Raw genomic sequence first — 23,407 nt, 5'->3', positions numbered from 1 at the left:
CGGGACGTGATCTGCCGCCTCCACCGGTACACCGTGAAGGAGAAGGTACTTCGGGAGGCATGGGCCAAAGGTCCGGTGGACTTCGATGGGGCGACGGAGCAGATCTTCCCGGACGTTGCCCGCGGCACTTTACAGCGTCGGGCGATGTTAAAGCCCTTGTTGGAACAGCTCAGGAGCCCTGAGATCACATACCGCTGGGGATTCCCCCTGCAGCTCACAGTGAGGAAGGACGGATCCTCATTTACTCTCCGCAAGCACGCTGACCTACCGGCCCTGTTTGCCTTCCTGAATGTACCCCCAGTGGACCTCCCGGACTGGATGGCGCTGCTTCCGGACCGTGACCCTGGCCGGGGAGCCGGAAGATTCAGCCGCCCTTTGCCTAGAAGACAGCGTCGGTGGAATCAGCTCTCGAGGGAGGGCTCCCGTGGGCCAGAGATCGCGGCCCCTGAAACCTGATCCAATGTTAGCCACGGTCTGTGAGTATGGCCCCGTTCTTCACTCTCCCCTCCACTCCGACCCCTGTATTTCCTGATGGCTGATGACGCGGAACCGCTTGTGGATTCCCTGCAGTGTCCCCCCTTTGACTTTTTGTCCGGCTGTTGCGGCCCGCTCTGTGCTTTCCCCCCCCCCCCCCCCTCCCTCCCCCCCCCCCCCTGCGGGTTCTTGGTGACTTTGGCACTTGCTTGGACATGCGGGCCGCCCCCTCGGGAACCTTCCTGCGGTCCCTCGTTGTCCCTTGGATGAACTTGGGGTGCCCCTGCCTTATTGGTCCCCCCCCTTCTGGATTGCCGTCCGGTACTTCATGCGCTCCCAAGTGACAGACATGGCTTCCTTTTCCCTCGGGTGACATACGCCCCCCCCTTCCCCCCCCCCCCCCGCCTGTTGTGGTCCCTTCCCTTCTGCTGTCCCAGGGATGCGGATATGTGTGTTCCTGGCTGGGGGCCTGCACGGGACTGCCTTGTTCCAGACTTTGTGTTTGGGGGGGGAGGCATATCGGGCTGTTGTCACTGTAGTTATGTATCGCACTGTTCTGCTGTGTGTGTGGGGGCGGGGGGGCTGCCGGTGTCCGGGTTTCTGCGGCGCGGCAGCTTGGGCTTCGCCTTACGGGGTGCTGCGGGATACGTTCTCATGGCTGTTGGCGTTGGTGCTGTGGGGGGAGGACCTGGCTCGGCTGCGCATATATTAGCGCTGAGTTCATATCTCCTCTTGCCCTGCTTTTCTGTGGCTGGGGCTGGGTCCTCCCACTCGTTGCCTCCTGCCCGGCCTCTGAGCTATTGGGATGCATGGTTGCCGTGTGGTCTTAATGTATATTTATTTGTGGAAGCTATTATGGGGTGTGTTCTGCTCCTTCTCCCTCTCCTCCTTCCCTTCCATCCCTCTCCCTCCCCCCTTGCCCCTCCCCTTCCTGCTTCTCCAACATCCTCCTATTCCCTCTCCCTCCTCCCCCGTCCTCCCTTCCCCTCTTCTTCCCTCCTCTTCATCCCCCCTCCCCTCTTCTTCATTCCCCCTCCTCCCCCCCCTCTTCTCCCCCCCCTCTTCTCCCCCCCCCTCTTCTCCCCCCCCCTCTTCTCCCCCCCCTCTTCTTCCCCCCCCCTCTTCTTCCCCCCCCCTCCTCTTCTTCCCCCCCCTCCTCTTCTTCCCCTCTCCTCCCCTCCCTTCCTCTCCCCCTTTTTCCCCTCCCTTCTACCACCCTTCTCCCACACTCCTTCCTCTCCCTCCCTTCCCATTTTCCCACCCTCCCCCCCTTCCGCCTCCCCTTCCCTTGTCCCCCTTTTATGTTCCTTTGTCCCTCCCCTCGGGGTCATCCCTCCTGCTCAGACCGGTCTTATGCAGCTTGCAGGGACCCCCCTCGGGGCCTCGCGGGACCGTGGGCCGGTGGGGTCTTGTTGAGGTGGGGTCTAAATGCGCCTGGGGGTCGGGGGCCGGAATCGGCCCTTTGGGGGTGTTGGGCTTCACATCCTCTAGGGGTCATCCTCCCTCCGACTTTTCCTCAGTTATGATCATGTTGGACGCTCTTGTTTCTTTATGTTGTCTATCCTCTCATTTAATGTTTTTTTTACATCACTGTGGTTTATCTCACATGTTTGCCGAGAGGGGGACGGCGGGGAGCGGTCACCACTCTCCTCCTCTGTTGGTGACCTTCCCCGTACCCCCCATAGGGTTTCCTCGCCCGGGGTTCCCCACGCTCCACCCAGATTAGGGGTGGCGGGTCTGGCACCTCGGGAGACCAGAGACTAGAGACTAGTTCTCATAGTGCCAGTTGGCACTGTAGTTTCTTACCTCCTCCCCTTTCTTTGCCTCCTTGCTACCTCTTCTCTTTTTTTTTTGGTGGAGATGGCCACCCCCCGGGTCGACCCGATTCGTTTGGTGACCCTTAACGTCAAGGGACTTAACACCCCGGAAAAACGTTTCCATCATGTTGGCTTCTTGCAGGAGACCCATTTCAGAGCCGCCAAACTCCCGAAGTTGGGTGATCGACGGTTCCCCACTGTCTACCATAGCTGCTCGCCTGATTCCAGATCTAGAGGAGTTAGCATATTGATTAGTGCCCGGGCCCCGTGGACGTTTCTGGATTCGTGGAGTGACGAGGTGGGCCGGGCTCTCTTTGTTAAGGGCCGCTTAGGCTCTGTCCCGGTCACCCTCGCCAATTTCTACTTACCGAACACAGGGCAGATATCCTGTCTCGAACCTCTGCTGTCGCAGCTCCATGACTTCATGGAGGGTCAGGTCCTTCTCGTAGGGGATCTCAACTTTGTCATGGATCCGGTCCAGGATGCGTCGAGAGGCGCCTCCCACATCTCTTATGCTGCTCTCAAACGCCTTAAAAAGGGGTTTCATGCCTTCCACCTTGTGGATGTATGGCGGGTCCTTCACCCGACGTCCCGGGATTATACCTTCTACTCCTCCCCACATGCTCCTACACGCGTATCGACTACTTCCTGATTCCTCAGGCCTTGCTGGGTAAGGTTGTCTCGTCTTCCATCGGCCCTGTCACTGTGTCCGACCATGCACCGGTGATTCTTGAGCTGGATTTGCGGTCCCCAGAGCCTTCGGCAGTGGCGGCTGAACGACAGTCTCCTCCAGGACCCCAAAGTGCTGGAGGAGCTGCAAGTTGAGCTTGGATGATTCTTTTCCTCCAATACCCTCCCGGAAAGTCCCCCGTTGATGGTCTGGGAGGCTCATAAGAGCTATATGCCGGGGGTGCTGATAAAGATCGGCTCTCAGCGTAAACGAGAGCGAACCCGCCAGATGCACGATCTTCTTACGCGACTGGGGTCGCTGGAGGCCGCCCATAAGAGGTCCTTGGCCCAATCTGTCCTTCAAGATCTAACTGTTCTTCGTGAGCAGTTGCGCTCCCTGACCCTTTTTAGGGCGAAGGCATCGCTAGCTAAGTGCAGAAGGGTCTTTTATGAACATGGGGACAAATGTGGGAGGATCTTGGCACGTGCTTTGCGACAGCGGAGGGCGCAGACATTCATTCCAGAAATCCTTGCCTCCCCGAACCAGAGGGTACACGCAACGGACCGCATAGCGGAAGTTTTCCGCCGCTATTATTCCTCTCTATACAACCTGACCCCTGCCACGACTGCATCCACTCGGGATGAACTCCGCTCTAGGATTCGAGAATATATAAGTGCCTCGGGTCTTCCTGCCCTCCCGCTGGACGCCTTGGAGCGCTTAGAGGAGCCTCTTCACCCCGATGAGCTATTGGGCGCCTTGGCGAACTCTCAGAAGGGCAAAGCTCCGGGACCAGATGGATATTCTTTGACTTATTATAAATGTTTTGCTCACATTCTTTCCCCGCACTTTCTGGCTGCATAAAATGCGGCAGGCTTGGCTGCTGCGTTTCCGGTAGACTGCCAGAGGTATAGACCCATCTCGCTCCTCAATGTGGATCTGAAACTATTTACCAAGATCCTGGCCTCTGGCTTGGCCCCCTTGCTCCCACAGTTGATCCACGACGACCAGGTGGGCTTTGTGCCTTCCAGGGAGGCCAGGGACAACACTACGAACGCCCTGGATTTGCTGCATTTGGCTTGTGCGCGGAAGACTCCTATGCTGCTTCTCTCGACGGATGCCGAAAAGGCATTTGATCGGGTAAACTGGGATTTCCTTATAGGAACGATGGAGCATGTCGGCCTCGGGCAGCGCATGATGTCCTGGATCCGTGCGATTTACTCCCGCCCGTCGGCCTGTGTTAAGATAAATGGTCTGCTCTCCAACCCGTTGGAGATCTCAAATGGGACGCGGCAGGGTTCCCCACTGTCGCCCCTGATTTTTGTCTTGACGCTGGAGCCCTTTTTGCGCTCCATTAGGGCCATGCTGACATAGCTGGGTTGAACATCTCCCATTCACTAGCCCCGAAGGTAGCGGCCTACGCCGATGACCTCCTATTTTTCCTCACGAAACCTCTTTTATCCTTGCCTAATCTTATGAGAGAGTTTCGTGCTTATGAAGCTCTATCATCTTATAAGATTAACCATCAGAAGTCTGAGGCCCTGCCTGTGGCGATGCCTCCGGCTTTATTGAACCTCTTTAGGCTGGACTTCCCATTTAAGTGGAGCTCCTCCCATATCAAATACCTGGGTATTTTCCTCCCCAACTGTCCCGACCGCGTCTTCGAGCTTAACTTCCCTCCTCTCCTCTCTCGTATTCGGAAGGATCTGGAGGGGTGGCAGAAGGGGTTGTTCTCCTGGTTTGGGCGTTGCAATATTATCAAAATAAATGTCATGCCTCGTCTGCTATATGTACTGCAAGCCCTTCCAATCGCGGTTCCTCCGGTCAGCTTGCGCAAAATCAACAAAACCTTCCGTAAGTTTTATTTGGGTGAGAGGCCCCCCCCCCCCTGCCTTGCGCTAAAAGTTCTCCGTATGCCCAAGCTCTGTGGAGGCATGGCCTTCCCAGACGCGACGATGTACTACGAAGCTTGTCACCTTACTAGGATTGTGGACTGGCAGGTTCATAGCCACCTGAAACAGTGGATCAGGATTGAGCGAAACCCGGGGGATCCCCCTCCAGATTCCCTCCTATGGGGCGCGTCCGACTTACCTAAACATGTGTTAGAACATCCGACTGTGGGGGCTACCCTTAAGTTGGGCCGTAGGATATTCGGGGCGGGCCTGATTGCCTCTCTCCCCTCTCCTTTGTTCCCGGTGCTCGAAAACCAGCGCTTCTCCCCAGGTATGACAGATAAAGGTTTCCACATCTTGAAGTCCGACGGCTTCCACCAGGCCAAGCACTTCATTGTCCGGGGGTAGATGGGTTTCACGTCAGACTCTCTTTTCCAGTAACTCCTTTGCGGCTCTATCTTTCTGGCAGAAAGTGCAATTGGCACACTTCCTACAGTCCCTTCCACCTGCAACCTCATTTGATAGACGCCTAATGCCCTTTGAGGAACTATGTGCGTCAACCTCTCCATTAAGACATACCATTTCTTTGATGTATCGCCTTCTAACGGGGCCGTCTGACGAACCTTCCTCCCGCCCCCTATATCTTGCCCGATGGGAACGCGACCTGGGCCTCTCTTTCACGGATCATCAGATTGATCGCATTTTGTTTTTCACTTATAAAACTTCCACTTGTTCCAAATATCAGGAAGCGGGATACAAGTTGCTGACCAGGTGGTACTACACTCCGGTCAGGTTACGCAGAATGTTCCCTTCTTGCTCTGACCTTTTGCTCGAGATGTGGTGGGGAGGTGGGTTCCCTTCTCCACATCTTCTGGTCATGCAGCCGCCTGCAACTCTTTTGGGCTGAGGTTTTACGCATCGCTCAAAAGTTCACGGACCATGCTCTCGCTTTGGATCCTGCTCTCTTTCTCCTTTTTCTCCTTCACCACAACAGTTTCCCACGAGCGTCCTACAGAAAGTCCATCCTGCCGCTGCTCTTCACGGCAGCTAAAAGCTGTATTCCTCTTCTCTGGAAGCAGTCACAGCCACCCACGGTAGCTATGTAGCTGCGGAAAGTAGCAAGTATCAATGAAATGGAGGATCTTGTGGCTGCTGAACGGGGCACAAGGGAGAAGTTCCTCAAAAGATGGTACTACTGGCATGAGTTCAGTTTTTCTGCAGAATACAAAGCTTGTTATTAGCGGAATGGGTGGCCATCTTCCCCCCCTCCCCCCCTAATCCCCTATCTCCTCCTTTCTTTCTCGCCCCCTTCCCCCCCTCTACTGTCCCAACCCCCCCCCCCCCCCCCCCCGTTTTTCTCTCTCATTTAGTGGGATCTTCCCACCCTCTACGTAAAAAAGGAAAGGGAGAGGAAGGGAAATGTTAATCACCCCGTTTTCTCTTTTTGTTTCTCGTTCCTTCACTCATGGGCATACATACCTGGGTCTCCTATGGTTGGCTGCGGGGGGTTGGGCCCGCCGGAGTTGTTTTTCTCTGCCTCCGTACTCCGGCCATGTGACAGATGCCGGTGGAGGGGGAGACCTCTCCGGGGACCTAGCTCCCTGTGGCAGTTCTCTATGACGTCTACTACCACTGCCCTCTAGTTTAGAGGCTGCATATGCTGTGATTTTATGCATTAGCTTTTGAGCTGTTCTATGTCTGTGATGGTGTGTATAGACCTGTACTGTTGATCTTGCCTGTACTGTGTGCCTTTTCCTCTCCTAATAAACTTTGAATTTATAAAAAAAAAATAAAGGAGAGCGAGACTCTAAGGTCCGTGTCTGCACAGTGAGCAGAGACGGACCTGTTTTCTGCCTGCTCAGTGGGTATCAACGGAGCGATTCCCCCGCTGAGCTAGTGGAATCCGTGAAAACAGATCAGCTCATGTGAAAGGGGCCTTACTCTAACTCCTGGTGTTCATGCTTGGAACATGGATAATACACACAGTAAAGAGGGAGGAGTACAGTTAGTGACCGGCATTAACCCCATAAGCCCAGCTGCAAGAAGTGTGGCTGCCCGGTACCTTAGTAACTGGTACGACGGTCACACTTTATATCTAGGCAACGAAATGCCGTATGGCCAGGGACAGCAATGTTATGTTCAATGTCTGTGGTCTAAAGATAGACAACCCGGCTGGTTCAGGGGCCAGTATCCCAGTGAAGAAAAGGGAGTTGGGACAGATGCTAAATGGGACTGGTACTGTCACAATACTGTTGATAAATATTACTGTCCTAAGTGAAGGAGCCTCTCCAACTTTCAACACAAACCAGACATATAAGACCCAGGATAACCCGGGTAAAAAGAAATGCTGAGTCCGGTGTGGTTGTACTGTGAGTCTGGTTAGGGCAGACCAGACTGGGCTTCTTTGTCACCTTGTGCCCCTAATAAACACAGGGTGACTTACACATAGGAGGGGCCTGGGGAGCTGAAAAGGAGTTTACTGACCTCCCTAAGGTGAGCTGGGTTCCACGGGTCCCCCCGCCCCAAAGTGACTCCTGTCACAATGAGATTCTACACTTTTTTGGAGAGTGGATCCCTTTAAGATTTTTACTGCTGTCTAGGTCTTCCTGTCTCACGTACCACAATAAAAATGAAAATGAAAAATGAAAAAAAAATGAATGAGTGTGAAATTGAACCGCTAAACCGTAACAATCAAGTCCAGATAGAAGTTTATTCCAAAGACAAATGGTTTATGAAAGCTGACACATTTTTGGGGCTAAGCTCGGCCAAATTAATTAGGGCTTGAAAAAACAATGTATGCTGGCTTAAGCCCCGTACACACGCACCAATTGTTGGCCGACCGATCGGCCGTCTTTTGTCCAGTGTTGTTGTGTTGGTTGAAATGTGCTCTAGACTGCACACGAATTTTCTCGGCCAACAACAACCAACTTCAGAAGTGATGTCATGTTCTGGTTTACTTTTCGTGTGTTTTTTCTTCTCTGAGCATGCCCAGTCTTGCTCATCTGACTTTTGTCGGCCGAAATCTGTACAGACTGGCGAACAATCGGCCGTTCTGGTGACGGCCAACAAAAATTTTATAGCATGCACACCAGATTTTGTTTGGCCGAAAAGTCGCAGTCGGTTGTCGGAAGCATCATACTAACAAGCCGACAATCGGCCGATCGGACGTTGGCCGAAAATTTACGGCCAACAATCGGTGCGTGTGTACGAGGCTTTAGAAAGCAAATACTGTACTGTCAAAACACTTCATTATTTATTGCACAGCCTCCATCAGCAAGCTTAGCCACCCAAATGCACTGTTTTTTTGTAAAAAGTTTGTCTTTGGGATAAATTTATATGTGGACTTGAATATTACAGTGTGACACTTCAATCTTCGGCTTATTCATCCTCATCGTTACCATGTGCGATTGTGGAAATCAAGAAGCTGCCAGCCCAATATCCAGTTCATCCATAGTCCTACTACTATCATACTGTTAGGTTATAACAATACAAATTGAACATACGTTTGATAAGACTCCAGGATTCCAGCGCTTTGAACCCACCTTCTTAAATACAAGGATGAAAATTGACAGGGCAGCATCTAACTTTTCCACACTCAACAAAAAAGTATCTGTCACAGGTGCAACGTGGATGGAGAAACGCTTTAGTAACTTCTGTGTGCTGTAAGGAAATGTGATTTTCCGTTAAATGTGAAAATTGTGTGCAGTATGCGTGTCATCTTTTTGCCATTGTAAAAGCACCAGCCTCCTGTCTTCTTCTTGCAGTCCCTTGACCCCATGCTATCTGCCCTGGATTCCGGACAGCCAGTAGACTTGAACAGTCTCCCTCCTCCTCCTCAACCACCACCAGGTGAGACAAAACGTTCAAATCTTTTGTCAGCAGCAAATTTAAGCAGGCTTTGTGTAAGCTGAATTCAATGCCTGAGGCATGAGAGACTCCTATAATAATGTCATTATTTCATTTTAGGGGGATTACATAGGAGTTGATTGACTAAAACTTGAGTGCAGAATTTTGTACAGCTCTGCAGAAAAATTTGAAGGCACCTTGTAGCAGAAGAGATCTTATGCTCACTCCTCCAGCGGCAAATGGGGTTGATTTAATAAAACTGGAGAGTGCAAAATCTGGTGCAACTCTGCATAGAAACCAATCCGCTTCCATGTGTTTTTTTTTTTTTGGTCTAATCTTTATTGAACTAGTGGAAGTTAGAAATTGATTGGCTACCATGCAGAGCTGTACCAGATTTTGCACACTCCAGTTTTAGTAAATCAACCCCAAAGTCTTTTTATTGTAGATGTGTATGCGAATATGTTTAGAATAAATTAGAAAAGCACAGTAATGTATGGTAAAGGGGTTGTAAAGGTTCAGATTTTTTGAAAATAATAATAACAAACATGTTGTTCTGTTCTCTGTGCTCACTACACGTATGCCCCAGGCGTGTGCAGCTCAACATACAGCTAAATCTTTAATCCTACAATAACCAGTCCTTTTGTAACTTAAGGCTTTATTCCAGTGAAAGAATGGTGGTCACATAAAACAGGTTACAAGTCAGATGGATATGCAAATAGGATTGTGAATAGTCAGATAGGACTGATATGGTGAAACTGTAAATAAACAGATAAACATACAATCAGTGTACAAACATAAACAATATATGCACTGAGTATATAACTGACAGTTCATAGGCATACCAGCGATGCTTCAAAGGGGGGTTCAGGAATCTCCCACAACAACCTCAGATGCTGACTGCTCCTTCATGAGGTAAATCTAAAATGGAGATTTTCTCAGAGAGGGGTGGAACTAATATCCAGCAATAGAGAACAGGGAATACCATAAAGTACTGTACAACAATTGTATTGTCACAGTGGCACTATATTGGTATTGCAAGTTCCACTAACATTAATTACTTTCAAGCTGAAGGCATGACACATGTTATACTTACCTGCTCTGTGCAAAACCTGTGCAGCGCTGAACCTCCTCTTCTGGGGTGCCCCGCCGGCGCTCCTGGCTCCTTCCCTTCATCGGGTGCCCCCACAGAGAGCCGCTTTCCATGGGGGCACCTGTGCAGGCGTGCTCCTGAGTCCTGCTGCTGCGTTCATTGATACAGACAGCGGGACCCAGCCCCTCCCCCTGCTCCTGTGTCACTGGATTTGATTGACTGCAGCAGGAGCCAATGGCTCCTGCTGCTATCAATCTATCTAATTAGGCTGGAGCCGCTGGGCTCGTGCACATTGCTGGAACGGATGGGCTCAGGTAAGGAAAACGGGGGGATCTGGGGGCAGCTGCAAAAAATATTTTTTTTCACCCTAATGCAAAGAATGCATTAAAGCGAAAAACCTTGAGACTTTACAATCCCTTTAACATTTTAAAAAAGTGTGTTTCCATGTACTGCCTGTAATATACTGTATGTGTATGCACACATTATCATCCATATTGGCTTATGACTCTTTAATTAGGCACTGCACGTAAAATATGATCTTTACACACACAGTAATACAAAGCAACTCTGTTCCTTTTGTTTTATTCAGTGATGAATTCCAATGGGTAAACATAAGTGACATAAGTTTGTGCTTTGCCTTATTCACTGAGGGCTCATTCACACCTAATGCAGTGGGATGCAGTTGGATGCATTTTTGACTGCACTCCAATTGCATAGGCAGTCCAAATGCAAGGTAATCCTATGGTCAAACCTCACATCAGTGAAGTTCAGCAAAGTCAAAAAAGTAGAGCATGCTGCATTTTTCCACACCGCAAATGCGCAAAAACTCACTGCATGCATCACAGTGCACATAGAAGCCCAGGGAAAGGAAGAAGCTATAAGTGACCTCGAAGGACAAATGCCAATAGAAAAACATGTGCCAACTGCATGTGAATGGGCATCAACTGCATCTAAATGCACATAAAACACACATCAAATACATGCATATGTGCAAGGAAAAAACGCACAGTAGATGTGCAGTTTCCAGTATGAATTGGACCATTAGACTATTGGTCTGTACTCAAATGTTGGCATATAGCTGTATCAACATTTTTGCTGGGATAGATAAAGAATAATAAAAGGGTTGAAAGACATTCCCTGCAGAAGAAAATGCTGTTCTATGTTTTTTTTGTTTCTGCTCACATACCCCAAACCCCATGTAGGCAAATATTTGCTATACAGTGAAAAGGAGGAACAACTAATGTAAATTCTGATGTTTTCCTTCATAAGAAATCACATGGCCAAATATCTAGGCTTTTGAGTATTTGGTCCATAGTGGATAGACCAATGTTATTTCCACAGCTGGGTCCACACTTACCCAATTAGTATTTTATTTTTGTTAGGGTTTCATTCTGGGATGTGTGTTGTGGGGCTGGAAGATATTATTATGTTAGGGGATGTTATTTTTAATTATGATGATATTGCTGGGGAATATTACTAGGGTGCTAAGTTACAGATCATTTATATTATTGGGGATTATTAGCAATGCATGGGACTATTATATTTTTAGGGTATGATATTTGAATGTGGTACCTGGTATGATACTGTTATGGAAGACAACATATTAAAGGGTGTAATACACAAAAAAACAGTGCTTGCAAAAATAATCAATGGTGTAACTCTCAGAAAATGAATGAATATATATATATATATATATATATATATATATATATATATATATATATATATATATATATATACATACATACATACATACGCACACACATTATATATATATATATATATATATATATATATATATATATATATATATATATATATAACCAGTGTTCTAGCAATGAATCTGTAAACCTAGAAAGATAAAGTGCAATCGTGCTAAATGCAACAATAATCCATACAAATTTTGAGAAAATACAAAGGTGCAAAAATTCTGTATCGTGTGCAAATGCTGAAGAAAAAAAGTCCAATAGAAATGTGCAGAATATATAAAAAATATAAAGTGGTAAAATGTGGTCCAATATAATGTGCAAAAGTGCTTGAACTGCTGCTAGCATAAAATGCTGTAGTGCTCCAAACGGTGCAAGAGTGTCCCTAATCCCTTTGGGAATCCACTCACCAGAACCGATGGACCTTCCTAGAAGGTCAAATGAGCCTTATAATAAATCCACAGAATATTCTGTGGATATGGATGTGGATGTATTAAATCCTATTCTGTGGATTTATTATAAGGCTCATTTGACCTTCTAGGAAGGTCCATCGGATCTGGTGAGTGGATTCCCAAAGGGATTAGGGACACTCTTGCACCGTTTGGAGCACTACAGCATTTTATGCTAGCAGCAGTTCAAGCACTTTTGCACATTATATTGGACCACATTTTAGCACTTTATAGTTTATATATTCTGCACATTTCTATTGGACTTTTTTTCTTCAGCATTTGCACACGATACAGAATTTTTGCACCTTTGTGTTTGCTCAAAATTTGCACGGATTATTGTTGCATTTAGCACGATTGCACTTTATCTCCCTGTATTTACAGATTCATTGCTATAACACTGGTTGTATATTCATTTTCTGAGAGTTACACCATTGATTATTTTTGCAAGCACTGTTTTTTTGCTTATTATCCTTCCTGAGTTTTTGCTTGAACAACAGCTGCAAAAAGATCTCTTATTTAATTTGTATCTACATTTATTTCTGTTCCAGCGTGGGTTTAAATTATTTATGATCATATTAAAGGATGTATTATTATTCATAGAAAAAGCAGGTTGCTAAGGGCAGCAAGTTTTGTTAGCAGAAGTATCATGCATAATCCTCTTTTAGTCTGTTAACCTGTGACTGCTATTCTGATGTAGTCAGATTATTGTTTACAAGTAATATGGCAAATTAAAAATGCCTGTCTTACAGCAGAGGAAAAGCTGTCCAGTAAGCCGCCGGCCCCTCAGTCCCCAGTGAGCACAGAGTCGTTGACCTCAGCAGGTGAGTACTGCTCACTCCTTGTTGAGCATGTGAATTATAGACTCTTGTATGTGTTGTATCGTTTTATTTCATTCTTGCTGTACTATTATTTTTGTTGGGTTTTTCATGATGCAAACCTTCAAAGAGGAGGTCCACTCTGTTTAAACAAAAAAAAAAAAAAATGAAAAATCAGCAGCTCCAAATCATGAAGCTGCTGACTTTTTTTTTTTTAAAAAAGGACACTTACCTGTCCAGGGATCCAGCACCATCCTCACCCAGGATAGTTCTTAACTAACCATCCGGTTCCCGGGGTCGGCATCCTAACTGTGGGCAACCGACTATGCAGCTTTCGGCTTCACAGCCGGCTGCCCACTGCACATGCGCGAGCCGCACTGCTCTTTGTGAATTGTCCCATTGTCTTCTGGGACTTGTGACGTGTCCCAGAAGACTGCAGGGAGAGGGAGAGAAGAACTTCCGCTCGGATCACCTAGGTCAGTGATGGCGAACCTCGGCACCCCAGATGTTTTAGAACTACATTTCCCATGATGCTCACGAACTTTTCAGGAACTTTCAGTGTAGTTGAGCATCATGGGGATTGGAGTTCCAAAACATCTGGGGTGCCAAGGTTCGCCATCACTGACCTAGGTGATCCGAGTGGAAGTGGGAGCGGGTACCTATCAAAACTAGGTACCCGCTCTCCCCAAAAAAAAAAAAAAAAACACATGGCAGGGGAGGAGGACTTAAAGCGGAACTTCCTCTTTTGGGTGGAGTTCTGCTTTTAAGGTTAACTACTTTTACAAATATAACTTTATGAAATACGGAAAGCAGTACAGTAGAACAGTAGGGTCACCTTAACCAAAACATAGGTGAACATAATGAGGTCATACATAATTGTTAGATCCATATGTAAAACTAGTGAGAAAAGAAAAATGGCCCACAATCCAACAGTAAGTAAAGGCACATGATAACTACATTTAAATACATGAGCACTTTTTAACATTTGCAGAAATAACAAGCAACTCTTCAGATATACAGTAACCACCTATCTCTGTGTTGCTTTGCTTTGGGTACGGTGGAAACAGTGCTTTGTTTACACAAAGATTGTCTGTCTTCACTCTAAGGGCCGGTTCACATTTTTGCGAGTGCGGCGATCGCATGTAATTCGGAGCGCACTGCTCCTTCATTACATGCGATCGGATGTGCGGATGCTAATTCAGCCATACACTTTGTATGGCTGAATTCGCACTGCACCTGCACAAAAGACGCACAGGACCCTTTTTTCCAGCCGCATCAGGATCGGATCGCACAGTGGTTCACACTTGTGCGATCCGATCCTGTGCGAACTGTCAGATCGCACTGTGATATGCGATCAAACTGGGGGTGTCGTTAACATTTAATTGACACCCCCTGCGTATCGCATATGGCAGTGTGAACTGACAGATGTGTGTTTGCGATGCGGGAACAGGCTGCGAATTTGCAGCCTTCCCGCATCGCACAAGTGTGAACCGGGACTAATTGGCTTTTTAAGTAGCTAGCACTGCATCATGGGTGCAAAGGGAAATTGGGTATTTTTGAAGAGCTCCGCCTATCAAATGAATGGGCCCAAGTAAGATATGTATCTACATCAGCTGGTATGTAGAGAGAAAGATGTACTTTTGGCATGCATTGAAGTACACAGGAAGCCAGAGATTGTTATTATAGTGTTGCCTACAGGAGGATTTGGACACAGGCAACCCAAAAAATAGGGGCAAGTCCTGTATAACTCCTCTTAAAACCAGCGTGCCCTAGTTTTTTGCTGCTGTCCAGGAAGATCTTTTCTCTGCTGTGCTGAGAAAAGTCTATAAACTTTTTTTGATAGCCTTTCTTTTTTAAATAATCAAGATTTCTCTACAGGCTTCTTGAGCTACAGTATATGTAGCTATCCAGCAGTGCATTTTTTTGAGAGACCCCAGAATTCAGAGAACAGCGAGACCTCAGCCTGCCAGGAAGCCGGCACTGTACACGGCCAATCATAGGCAACGTGTGTATGTGCAGCTGCCAGTCGGGAAATGCCTCCCTGCCTATGATTGGTGGTGTGTGTGCAGTGACCGCTTCCTGGCGAGCTTGATCCGAACACGCCCTAGCCCATAACTACTTGTGACTAGAGAAGTGTGGTCATGGTGGGTGCATCATTAGAGCATTACCAATATAAAAACAAAAAAAAACACAAATCTTTTTCTAGGTTTAATACTTCATAAATGTATATAAACAGCCCAGTTAGCATTTTTTTTCTAAATACATTTTTATTGAAAACTTTTTGAAAGTTTACAAAAAACACCCAAAAAAGAAGTGCACATGTAAAACCAGGTACATAAAGACTTCCAACCAAAACATTATGTATATAGACTTAGCAAGATATCCTCATGAAGCAGAAAAAACAGACCGAAAAAAAATACTGCTTAACGTTGACATCATACAGGTATGGAAGAGTAAATGCATACGACATGTAGGCAGTCAGTCAGCTGAACAGAAGAAAAACAAATACAGTAAAACCTTGGATTGCGAGCATAATTCGTTCTGGAAACATGCTTGTAATCCAAAGCACTCTTATATCAAAGCGAATTTCCCCATAAGAAATAATGGAAACTCAGATGATTCGTTCCACAAGTCCTTCAGTTTATAGTCTATATACAAAGATTATAGCAATGTGGCAGGTTGTGTAACCATAAAATGTCCATCCACAATATGTAGCCTTCCTAAGGGGATTAGAAGCAAAATCTAGCAGAGCTACAGAATATAAGAGAGATGAGAGGTGCCTCTAAGTGTAGCAATATGGTTACATTTAATGAAGGTTCAACATATAGAATCTCACATGGTTGATGATTAAAATAGGCACATCTAAGTATGCAGGCATCCGGGGTAAAGCTGTCCACATAGACCATCTTCTGAACCACCGACTCTCACCACTGTCAGTCTGCAATGCTGACCGGGAAGAATAGCCTGCAGTAGAGTGATCTGAAAGTGAGGCTTTGAAGCACTGTGGAGTGCAGTGGGGAAGGGATGATGAAGATGGCTGTGCAGAGGACGGTCTATGTGGACAGCTTTACCCCAGATGCCTGCATACTTAGATGTGCCTGTTTTAATCATCAACCATGTGAGATGCTAAATATTGAACCTTCATTAAATGTAACCATATTGCTACACTTTAGAGGCTCCTCTCTTCTTTTTTATACATGACGCTACTTGTATATCAAGACAAAATTTATTTTAAAAATTTGCTTGTCTTGCAAAGCGCTCTTAAACCAAGTTACTCTGAAACCAAGGTTTTACTGTATACAAATCTCCGTCTGTACATAAAGGTATCTAATCAGCGATATATTAATCCTTACTACAAGCATATACTACTTCACACAGTCCTTTACAGTTAATATACTAGTAGATAAATAGCCCAAGCATGCCCCAGGAGCTTGTCCAGCACTACCAAGATCAACCAGTTAGCATTTTAGCTTTAAAAATATTCACTGATCACAGGGAACAGTCAAGATGCAAAAAGTGATTAAAACTGTGCCTCTGGACTTCCGGTTCCGGCGCCACATGAGGAAGGAGTGAAGGGCAGCGGCTCCGGCATAATCGGCATATAAAAACGTAGCTATACCGCTCAAATCGCCTCGGCGACCGGCCCCAACCACCCCTAGAGGATCCGCTATCACTGCCCGTACGGATGGACCGCTTTGTGGTCCACACTGGGACCGGAGCCGCCACTCAGCCGCGCCAGGACGTCTCACAGCAGAGAGCGCCCTCCTCCCCAGGCATCATGGCCGCTGCTGAGCCCATGGATGGCGCGGTCTCCCCCTCCTTGCCGGCTCCTCTCCCGGACACGCCGGAGGATGCACAATGCCACAAGATGGCTCAGGCAGTAGCAGCACTCCTGTCTCCCACCATAGCGGAGGCTGTGGAGAAGGCGGTAGCAGCGGGCATTACACAGCTCCGTATGGACATTGCTGATCAGAGCAAACGCCTCACAGAGGTGGAGCACAGGGTCTCGGACATTGAAGATGAGCTCCAATCGTCCTTCACCAAGGAAGCCAAACTTGCTCAAACTCAACATTATATCCTTGACAAGCTGGATGACCTTGAGAACAGGTCTAGAAGGAATAACCTTAGAATAATCGGGCTGCCAGAATCCGTTAACACCGGCATGCTTACAGAGGTATGTGCCACTCAGATCCCGTGCGCTCTGGGCATTACCGTCAACTGCACGATAGAACGGGCACACCGTTTGGGTGCCCCCTCTAATGACCGTAAGACCCCCCGCCCGGTTATCGTAAGATACCTCAACTACTCGGACAGACTGTCTATCCTTAAATCATTCAAAAATGCAAAGTCACTTATACTGGATGGTCATAAGTTACTGATGTTCGCCGACTACTCCCAAGAAGTCGCCCGTCGGCGCAAAGCTTTCCAGCCTTCCTGCAACGCATTGTTTCACAAAGGCATAAAATTCACGCTGGCTTACCCCGCAATTCTGCGGTTCACCGACCCGCATGGAGAAGCGTTGTCGTTCTCCCATCCCGATGAGGCGGCTGACTACATCAAATCTCACCTGCATCTCAACTTGGACACCCCTGCTGCTCCCTCCCTATCCCCCTCCGCGAGAGACCTCCTGGGCCCCGGCAGAAACTCGCCTAAAAGACCCCGTGTGTCACACAATTCCCGCCAGGGCAGACCGCGCTGAGATGCGCCTGTGGTTTGTATCATGTTCTAACTTGCCATTTGGGTTTGCTATCGGGGGCCCTGCTCAGTTATAACAGATCTGATATTTCTATATTGTACTGTTTGCTCCTGCTTTTGATCTCAGTGATCGTTAGCAAGCCGTTGATGCCTGACATGTTCCTGTCACTTTGCTCACTGGTTTGCTCTCGACTTGTCGTGATGCTTTAATCTATGTTTTTTTTTTCTTTGTTTTTCCCAGCCTTACCGGAACACTGGTCCTCTCGCTATGGGCGAAGGGTTTCCGTTTATTAGTGTCCTCCGAGTGTGTTCTTTTTCCTGGGAGCGACTATACCATTTCTCCGATGGCGAGTGGACCCAGCCTCAACGCCGGTAACGCTGCGGGCTATGTGAGTCTCATGTGGAAAAAAGAGAAGTCAATGCTTATACTCTTGTGTGTTGTGATGTATTACTATTCACTATGTTATTGCTGGTTTACCCCTGTTCCAGCTTCCTTAGGCCAGGTTAGGGCCGTATCCATACTCACCTCACCAGGGACATGGTATATCACCCTTAAGTGCTTTTGTACTGCCACATACAGCCAGTGGCTTACCCTCTCCCCTCCCGCCACCTTATCAATCCATATTGTAAGGTCTCTTCCTTATGATCCCCCTTAATCTCCGGATAGTCTCCTGGAATGTCAAGGGCCTTCGATCGCCTAATAAGCGCATGGCTATCCTTAGGCAGTTAAAGCGTCTCAAAGCCGACATCGCCATGTTGCAGGAAACCCACCTTTCCTCAGCCGATATCGAACGTATGCGCAAGCTTTGGGTGGGCCGAGTCTATGGCTCGACTGCGCCCAAAGGTAAAGCTGGTGTTCTCATATTGATACATAAACGCCTTACACATGATTGCACCCCCCTATACACCGATGACCAGGGCAGGATACAGGTCCTTAAATTATCCCATGGCCCTAAGGACATCATCCTGTCCAACGTGTATGCCCCCACACCTCCGACGCACGCCTTCTTCCATACCCTCACGGGATTACTGGCCCCATACGCCCACCTCCCCCTGTTGGTTGGTGGCGACTTCAACGTGGTCATGAACCCTACAGAAGATAGGTCACTGAAGTCACCTGCAGGTGTCCCCCATGCCCATTCCTCAGGCATTACGCTGTCGGCGTTTGCTGACAGTCTTCATTTGACTGATGTGTGGCGCCTAGCGCACCCCACAGACAGAGAATATACCTTCTATTCCTCCCCCCATGGCACGTTTTCACGCATAGATTATTTCCTTTGCACCGCACCCATCCTTCCTACGCTGCACGACCCTTCAATCTCCGATCTGGTAATCTCTGACCACTCCCCCCTTTTGGTCGACCTGTCCTTGTCAGAATCGCCCTCTGCCCGTACACCCTGGAGATTTCCGTCTTATCTTGCTAATAACGCTGACATCTTGTCGATCCTGACCCGCACCTGGGAAGAATTCCTGCGTGATAATGAATCTCACTCATCTGACCCTGTCTTGCTGTGGGAGACCGGAAAAGCTGTCCTTAGGGGCAGAATCATCGCTTTTGCATCGGCATACAAGCGGACTGCGGAGACTAAATATCAGACCGCTAGCGCCAACTTGCGCTCTGCCCATTCCGAACTCCTGCAGCAAGATACTCCTGCCCGCAGAGCCCGCTGGAAGGAAGCTAAGCGATGCTTTGATGAGTGGGCAATGGCACACGAACAATTCCATCGCTCTGTCCAAGATCTCCAATACCATAAGTACGGCAATAAGTCTGGCAAACTTCTGGCCCGTTTGTGCAGGGGCCCCTTCACTCCAACCCATATCACCTCCCTCAAAGACCAGTCGGGGGCATTAATTGACACCCCGAAGGGGATTAACTCTGTCATGCAGCAATTTTATGCTAAGCTATATGGCCCTGATCCGATAAATGTCGAGGAAGCCAATAAATTTCTAGAGGAGGTTCATCTTCCACGGGTAACGTCAGATCAATTGTCTGCCCTGAATGCGCCCCTCACCACTGAGGAGGTAATGTCTTCCGTTGCATCCCTATCCCCTGGCAAGGCCCCCGGACCGGACGGGTACACGTCCGAGTTTTACAAGCTGACCAAATCCTTGCTTACCCCCACGTTGACTAATGTCTTTCAACATATCATGGATGGAGGGAGGTACATGCCCACGGGCTCGCAGGCTTTCATAAAGCTCATCCCGAAACCTGGAAAGGTTGCTACGGAGCCGGGCTCCTATCGCCCGATTTCACTCATCAACCTAGATGCTAAACTTTTATCGAAAATTATAGCCTCCAGATTGGCCGTGGTCATGCCATTTCTCCTCCATCCATCCCAGGCGGGTTTTACCAAGGGGCGCTCTGCGACGTCTAACATTCGCAAGGTCCTGGCAGTATTGGCGCAAGCACGAGCCGACCCCTCTAACAACTATGCCATTATCACGTTGGATGCCGAAAAGGCATTCGACAATGTTAGTTTCCAGTGGCTACGCCTGGCCCTCCAAAAATTCGGCTTCTCAGGCCCCTTCCTCCACCTCATATCGGCGATGTATGCATCCCCTACGGCTAATGTTGTAACCTCTAATATTATATCAGCACCCATCCCCCTGCACAAGGGGACCAGGCAGGGCTGCCCCCTCTCCCCACTATTGTTCAATTTAGCTTTAGAACCCCTCTCCAGACACTTGTCCTTCACTTCCCCCCTGAAGGGCATTCGGATTGGTCGAGAGGAAATTAAATCTACCCTGTTCGCAGATGATATTCTATTGTTCACCTCCGACCCGGAACGAGACATGCACCATGTCAAGGATATATTCGATAGATTTAAATTGTGCTCAGGTCTGCGAATCAACTACACGAAGAGTGAAATACTTCCTCTCGGCCAACTGCGCTCTCTGGGGTGGACCTCGAAATCCCCCTTTGCCATTGCCAAAACCAGTATTAAGTACTTGGGTATTCATATAGGTAAATCACCCGACTCCCTGTACCAATTAAACTATACCCCATTGATAGCGAAACTGGCTGTAGAACTAGATAATTGGGTCTCCCTTCCGTTGTCTCTCCTAGGCAGGTGTCACCTCTATAAAATGGTCACGTTCCCTAAAGTGTTATACCTCATGCAGACACTTCCACTGCTTATTAAACACACTGACATTAACACCTTACACAAATCCCTTTCCAGGTTCTTGTGGAAAACCAAAAGGTCAAGGATCTCTCTCCCCAAACTATACCCCCCCAAGTCACTTGGGGGCGCAAACCTACCCGATATTAGACTGTACAATTTATCTTGCCTGTTGAGAGTGGGTATGGATTGGCTAAAGGGGTCTTCTAGGTTCTCAAATTTTTCTTTGGAATCACAAATCCCGGTCCCTTTTTCCCTAGCAGGGCTCCTGCATAGCAAACTAAAGGATCTTCCCCCGGATCTCAGGTCAAATATCTTGTTGCGAGATACTCTTGTGGCTTGGAGGGAGATTAGGAAAAAGTTGGGTCTGCCGCAGTACATATCCCAACATCTCCCTATAGCGGGAAACCCGTCCCTGTGCTCAATGGAACTGGAAAGCGTCTACTCCACCTGGGCCCAGGAAGGACTAAGGACTTTTGCTCAATTATTTGACTCGAAGACGGGTGCACCTCTCCCCTTCGAAGACCTGCAACACCTGTATAAACTCCCTGTTCACCATTTCCTACATATACGTCAGGTCACCTCCCATGCCATGGCTTTGTGCAGGGACAGATCAAAGCGATTCCTGCCTTCCATCTTGGATACCATCCTATCTGTGGAACATTCTAAACTCGCCCACGTCTACCGTCCTCTTCAGGCCACAATACTGGACACACGACCGGACTTCACCAAATCTTCATGGGACAAGGCCCTGAATATTACTGGCTCCAAGCGGCTCTTGATAGCGGGGTATATCACCACATGTGCCTTCAACACTAACGAATTTTGGAGGGAGCAGCAATTGAAAATACTCCACCATGCCTACTCTCCTTTCTCGTCCTCTCCCCTGCATATTCCATTCCAAGGATGCTCCTGGTGCTCAGCGCACCGCCCTACGTTACACCACCGGCTGTGGAGTTGCCCGATTGTGTCTTCCTTCTGGAACAGTGTGGAACTTCTGATACATAGGGTCACGGGCCTCCAACCCACGAAAAATCCCCTTCCACTGTTGTTTGGACTTTTGGACAATAACCCTCCGCTTGCTTATGTCACACATGATAAAACCCAGGCGTCTATACTGCTTGCCCATAAAGCCTGGATCTCTACGTGCCTAATGCTTGCCCGTAGGACTATTCTCAGACACTGGATATCCCCCTCCCCACCCACTGTGAAAGAGCTACAATCGGACTTGGATAGCCTGCTTACCAAGGATCGTCTGGACCTGTCTGTGTTCAAGTCCAACCAAATTAAGTTCTGGAGGAAATGGCAGGCGTACTTGGTCCTTTTCCACCCGAACACTTCTCCACCTCCATTTACCTTAGAGGCTGATACGGCTCACTAGAATACTCCCTTGACTCCCACTTCTCTCCCCCCCCCCTCCTCCTGGATTATGTAGATGGTTTCAATTACCCTATACTATTACTACCTGCTGAAAGATCATCTAGCCTTGTCCTTGTTTCCCCCCTTTTTTCACCCCTCTGGCTGTAGTTGGTCATCAAACATTTGTGATATACCTAGATAACTCTTTGATACTGATATGTCTGCTAACCTGATCACCCCTCCCTCCTTTCCTTACCCCCCATGTTCCTCCTCCTTCCTTTCCCTCTCTTCCAGTTCTACTGCTATACCCCGCTTGTTCCCTCTCCCCGCAGGGCATTCACTCTGCTCTCGCCTCTCCCACTCCCCCCCCCCTCCCCCCCCCTTCCCTCCCTCCCTTCTCTCTTGGCTGACATTAGTTATGGTCTCTTGACACCTCGGTTCATTTGCTTTGATTTCAGTTGTATGGGCCATTACTCCACCCACTGTATACCACACATGTTCTACTGTGTTACTTTTACACTCGTGTTTTTGAGTGGAATGTTGTATAATTTGTAAATTGCTGAAAAATCAATAAATATTTCTTTAAAAAAAAAAAAAAAAAAAAACTGTGCCTCTCTCTGCCCAAAATTAAGCCATTCACATCGACTAGAGCTTTCCTTTAATTTCTGGATCTCCCGATTGCAGCTCCTCCTGCAGCTCCTCCTGCACCTCCTAAGGACCTCTTGGAGGCTCTTCAGCAGCGGATGGAAAAATATCGCAGTGCAGCAGCGCAGGCAAAAGGGAACGGTGATGATCGCAAGGCACGGATGCACGAACGTATTGTGAAAGTAAGAAGAGTGTAATCTGATCTTATCTGTGAAGGTTTTCATTTATCCAGGTCATGGTATACACTTAGTAGTAGTTGTTAGTCACATTCTACTAGGCTTTTTCTGTAATGTTGAAGGCATTTAGTAGCTTTTCCAAGCCACTTCTGCAGTTTCGTGGTGTGTCAGGAAGATACCCAAGAATTTATATCCACACAGGTAGCATAGCACAGACAACTTAATTTAATCATTATGGAATCATAGCCCCAGCCAAAAATGTATCCTGTCTGAGGGCCAGTTCATACCACATGCAGTCCAGTGCATTTTTTTCGGCATCAAAAACGCATAGATTATATGGTTTCCAGTGTCATAGTTCATACCAGTGCAGTCAGTTCCAGAAAAAAAAGTAGAACATACTGCATTTTTCCTGCACTGGACCTTACTGAAACGCAGTAAAGCACATAAAAAACACACTGGAATGCTTTAAAAACGCACCAGTAACAGGAGAAGAAAAAGCATCTAGAGTGCGTCCTGAAACACATCAAAAGCGAACTGCGATGCGCCAAAAACACGCATGCAAAAAGCATCCGGAACAGATCTGGAGTGCGTTTTTGTGGTGTGAACCAGCCCTTACTCTCATTTCCTTTATTAGGGCCACAATTTCTGACAGCC

At 47.8% G+C, this 23,407-nt stretch overlaps 1 protein-coding gene across 2 annotated transcripts in view; it reads left to right on the top strand.

Annotated features, from left to right (window-relative positions):
• Positions 1 to 23,407, top strand: part of CC2D1A (coiled-coil and C2 domain containing 1A) — a 153,548-nt gene that overhangs the window by 43,623 nt on the left and 86,518 nt on the right. For both annotated transcript variants that reach the window (XM_082254838.1, XM_082254837.1), the window contains exons 8-10: positions 8,615 to 8,699; positions 12,691 to 12,762; positions 22,629 to 22,759. In XM_082254838.1, the coding sequence (XP_082110964.1) occupies positions 8,615 to 8,699; positions 12,691 to 12,762; positions 22,629 to 22,759 (288 nt within the window). The remainder of the gene's footprint in view (positions 1 to 8,614; positions 8,700 to 12,690; positions 12,763 to 22,628; positions 22,760 to 23,407) is intronic.

Source organism: Pelophylax lessonae (genome assembly GCF_965119305.1).
Source record: "Pelophylax lessonae genome assembly, chromosome: 4".
Classification (NCBI taxonomy): Eukaryota; Metazoa; Chordata; class Amphibia; order Anura; family Ranidae; genus Pelophylax; species Pelophylax lessonae.
The sequence above is the reverse complement of the archived record's forward strand: the minus strand, read 5'-3'. Positions and strand labels throughout refer to the sequence as shown.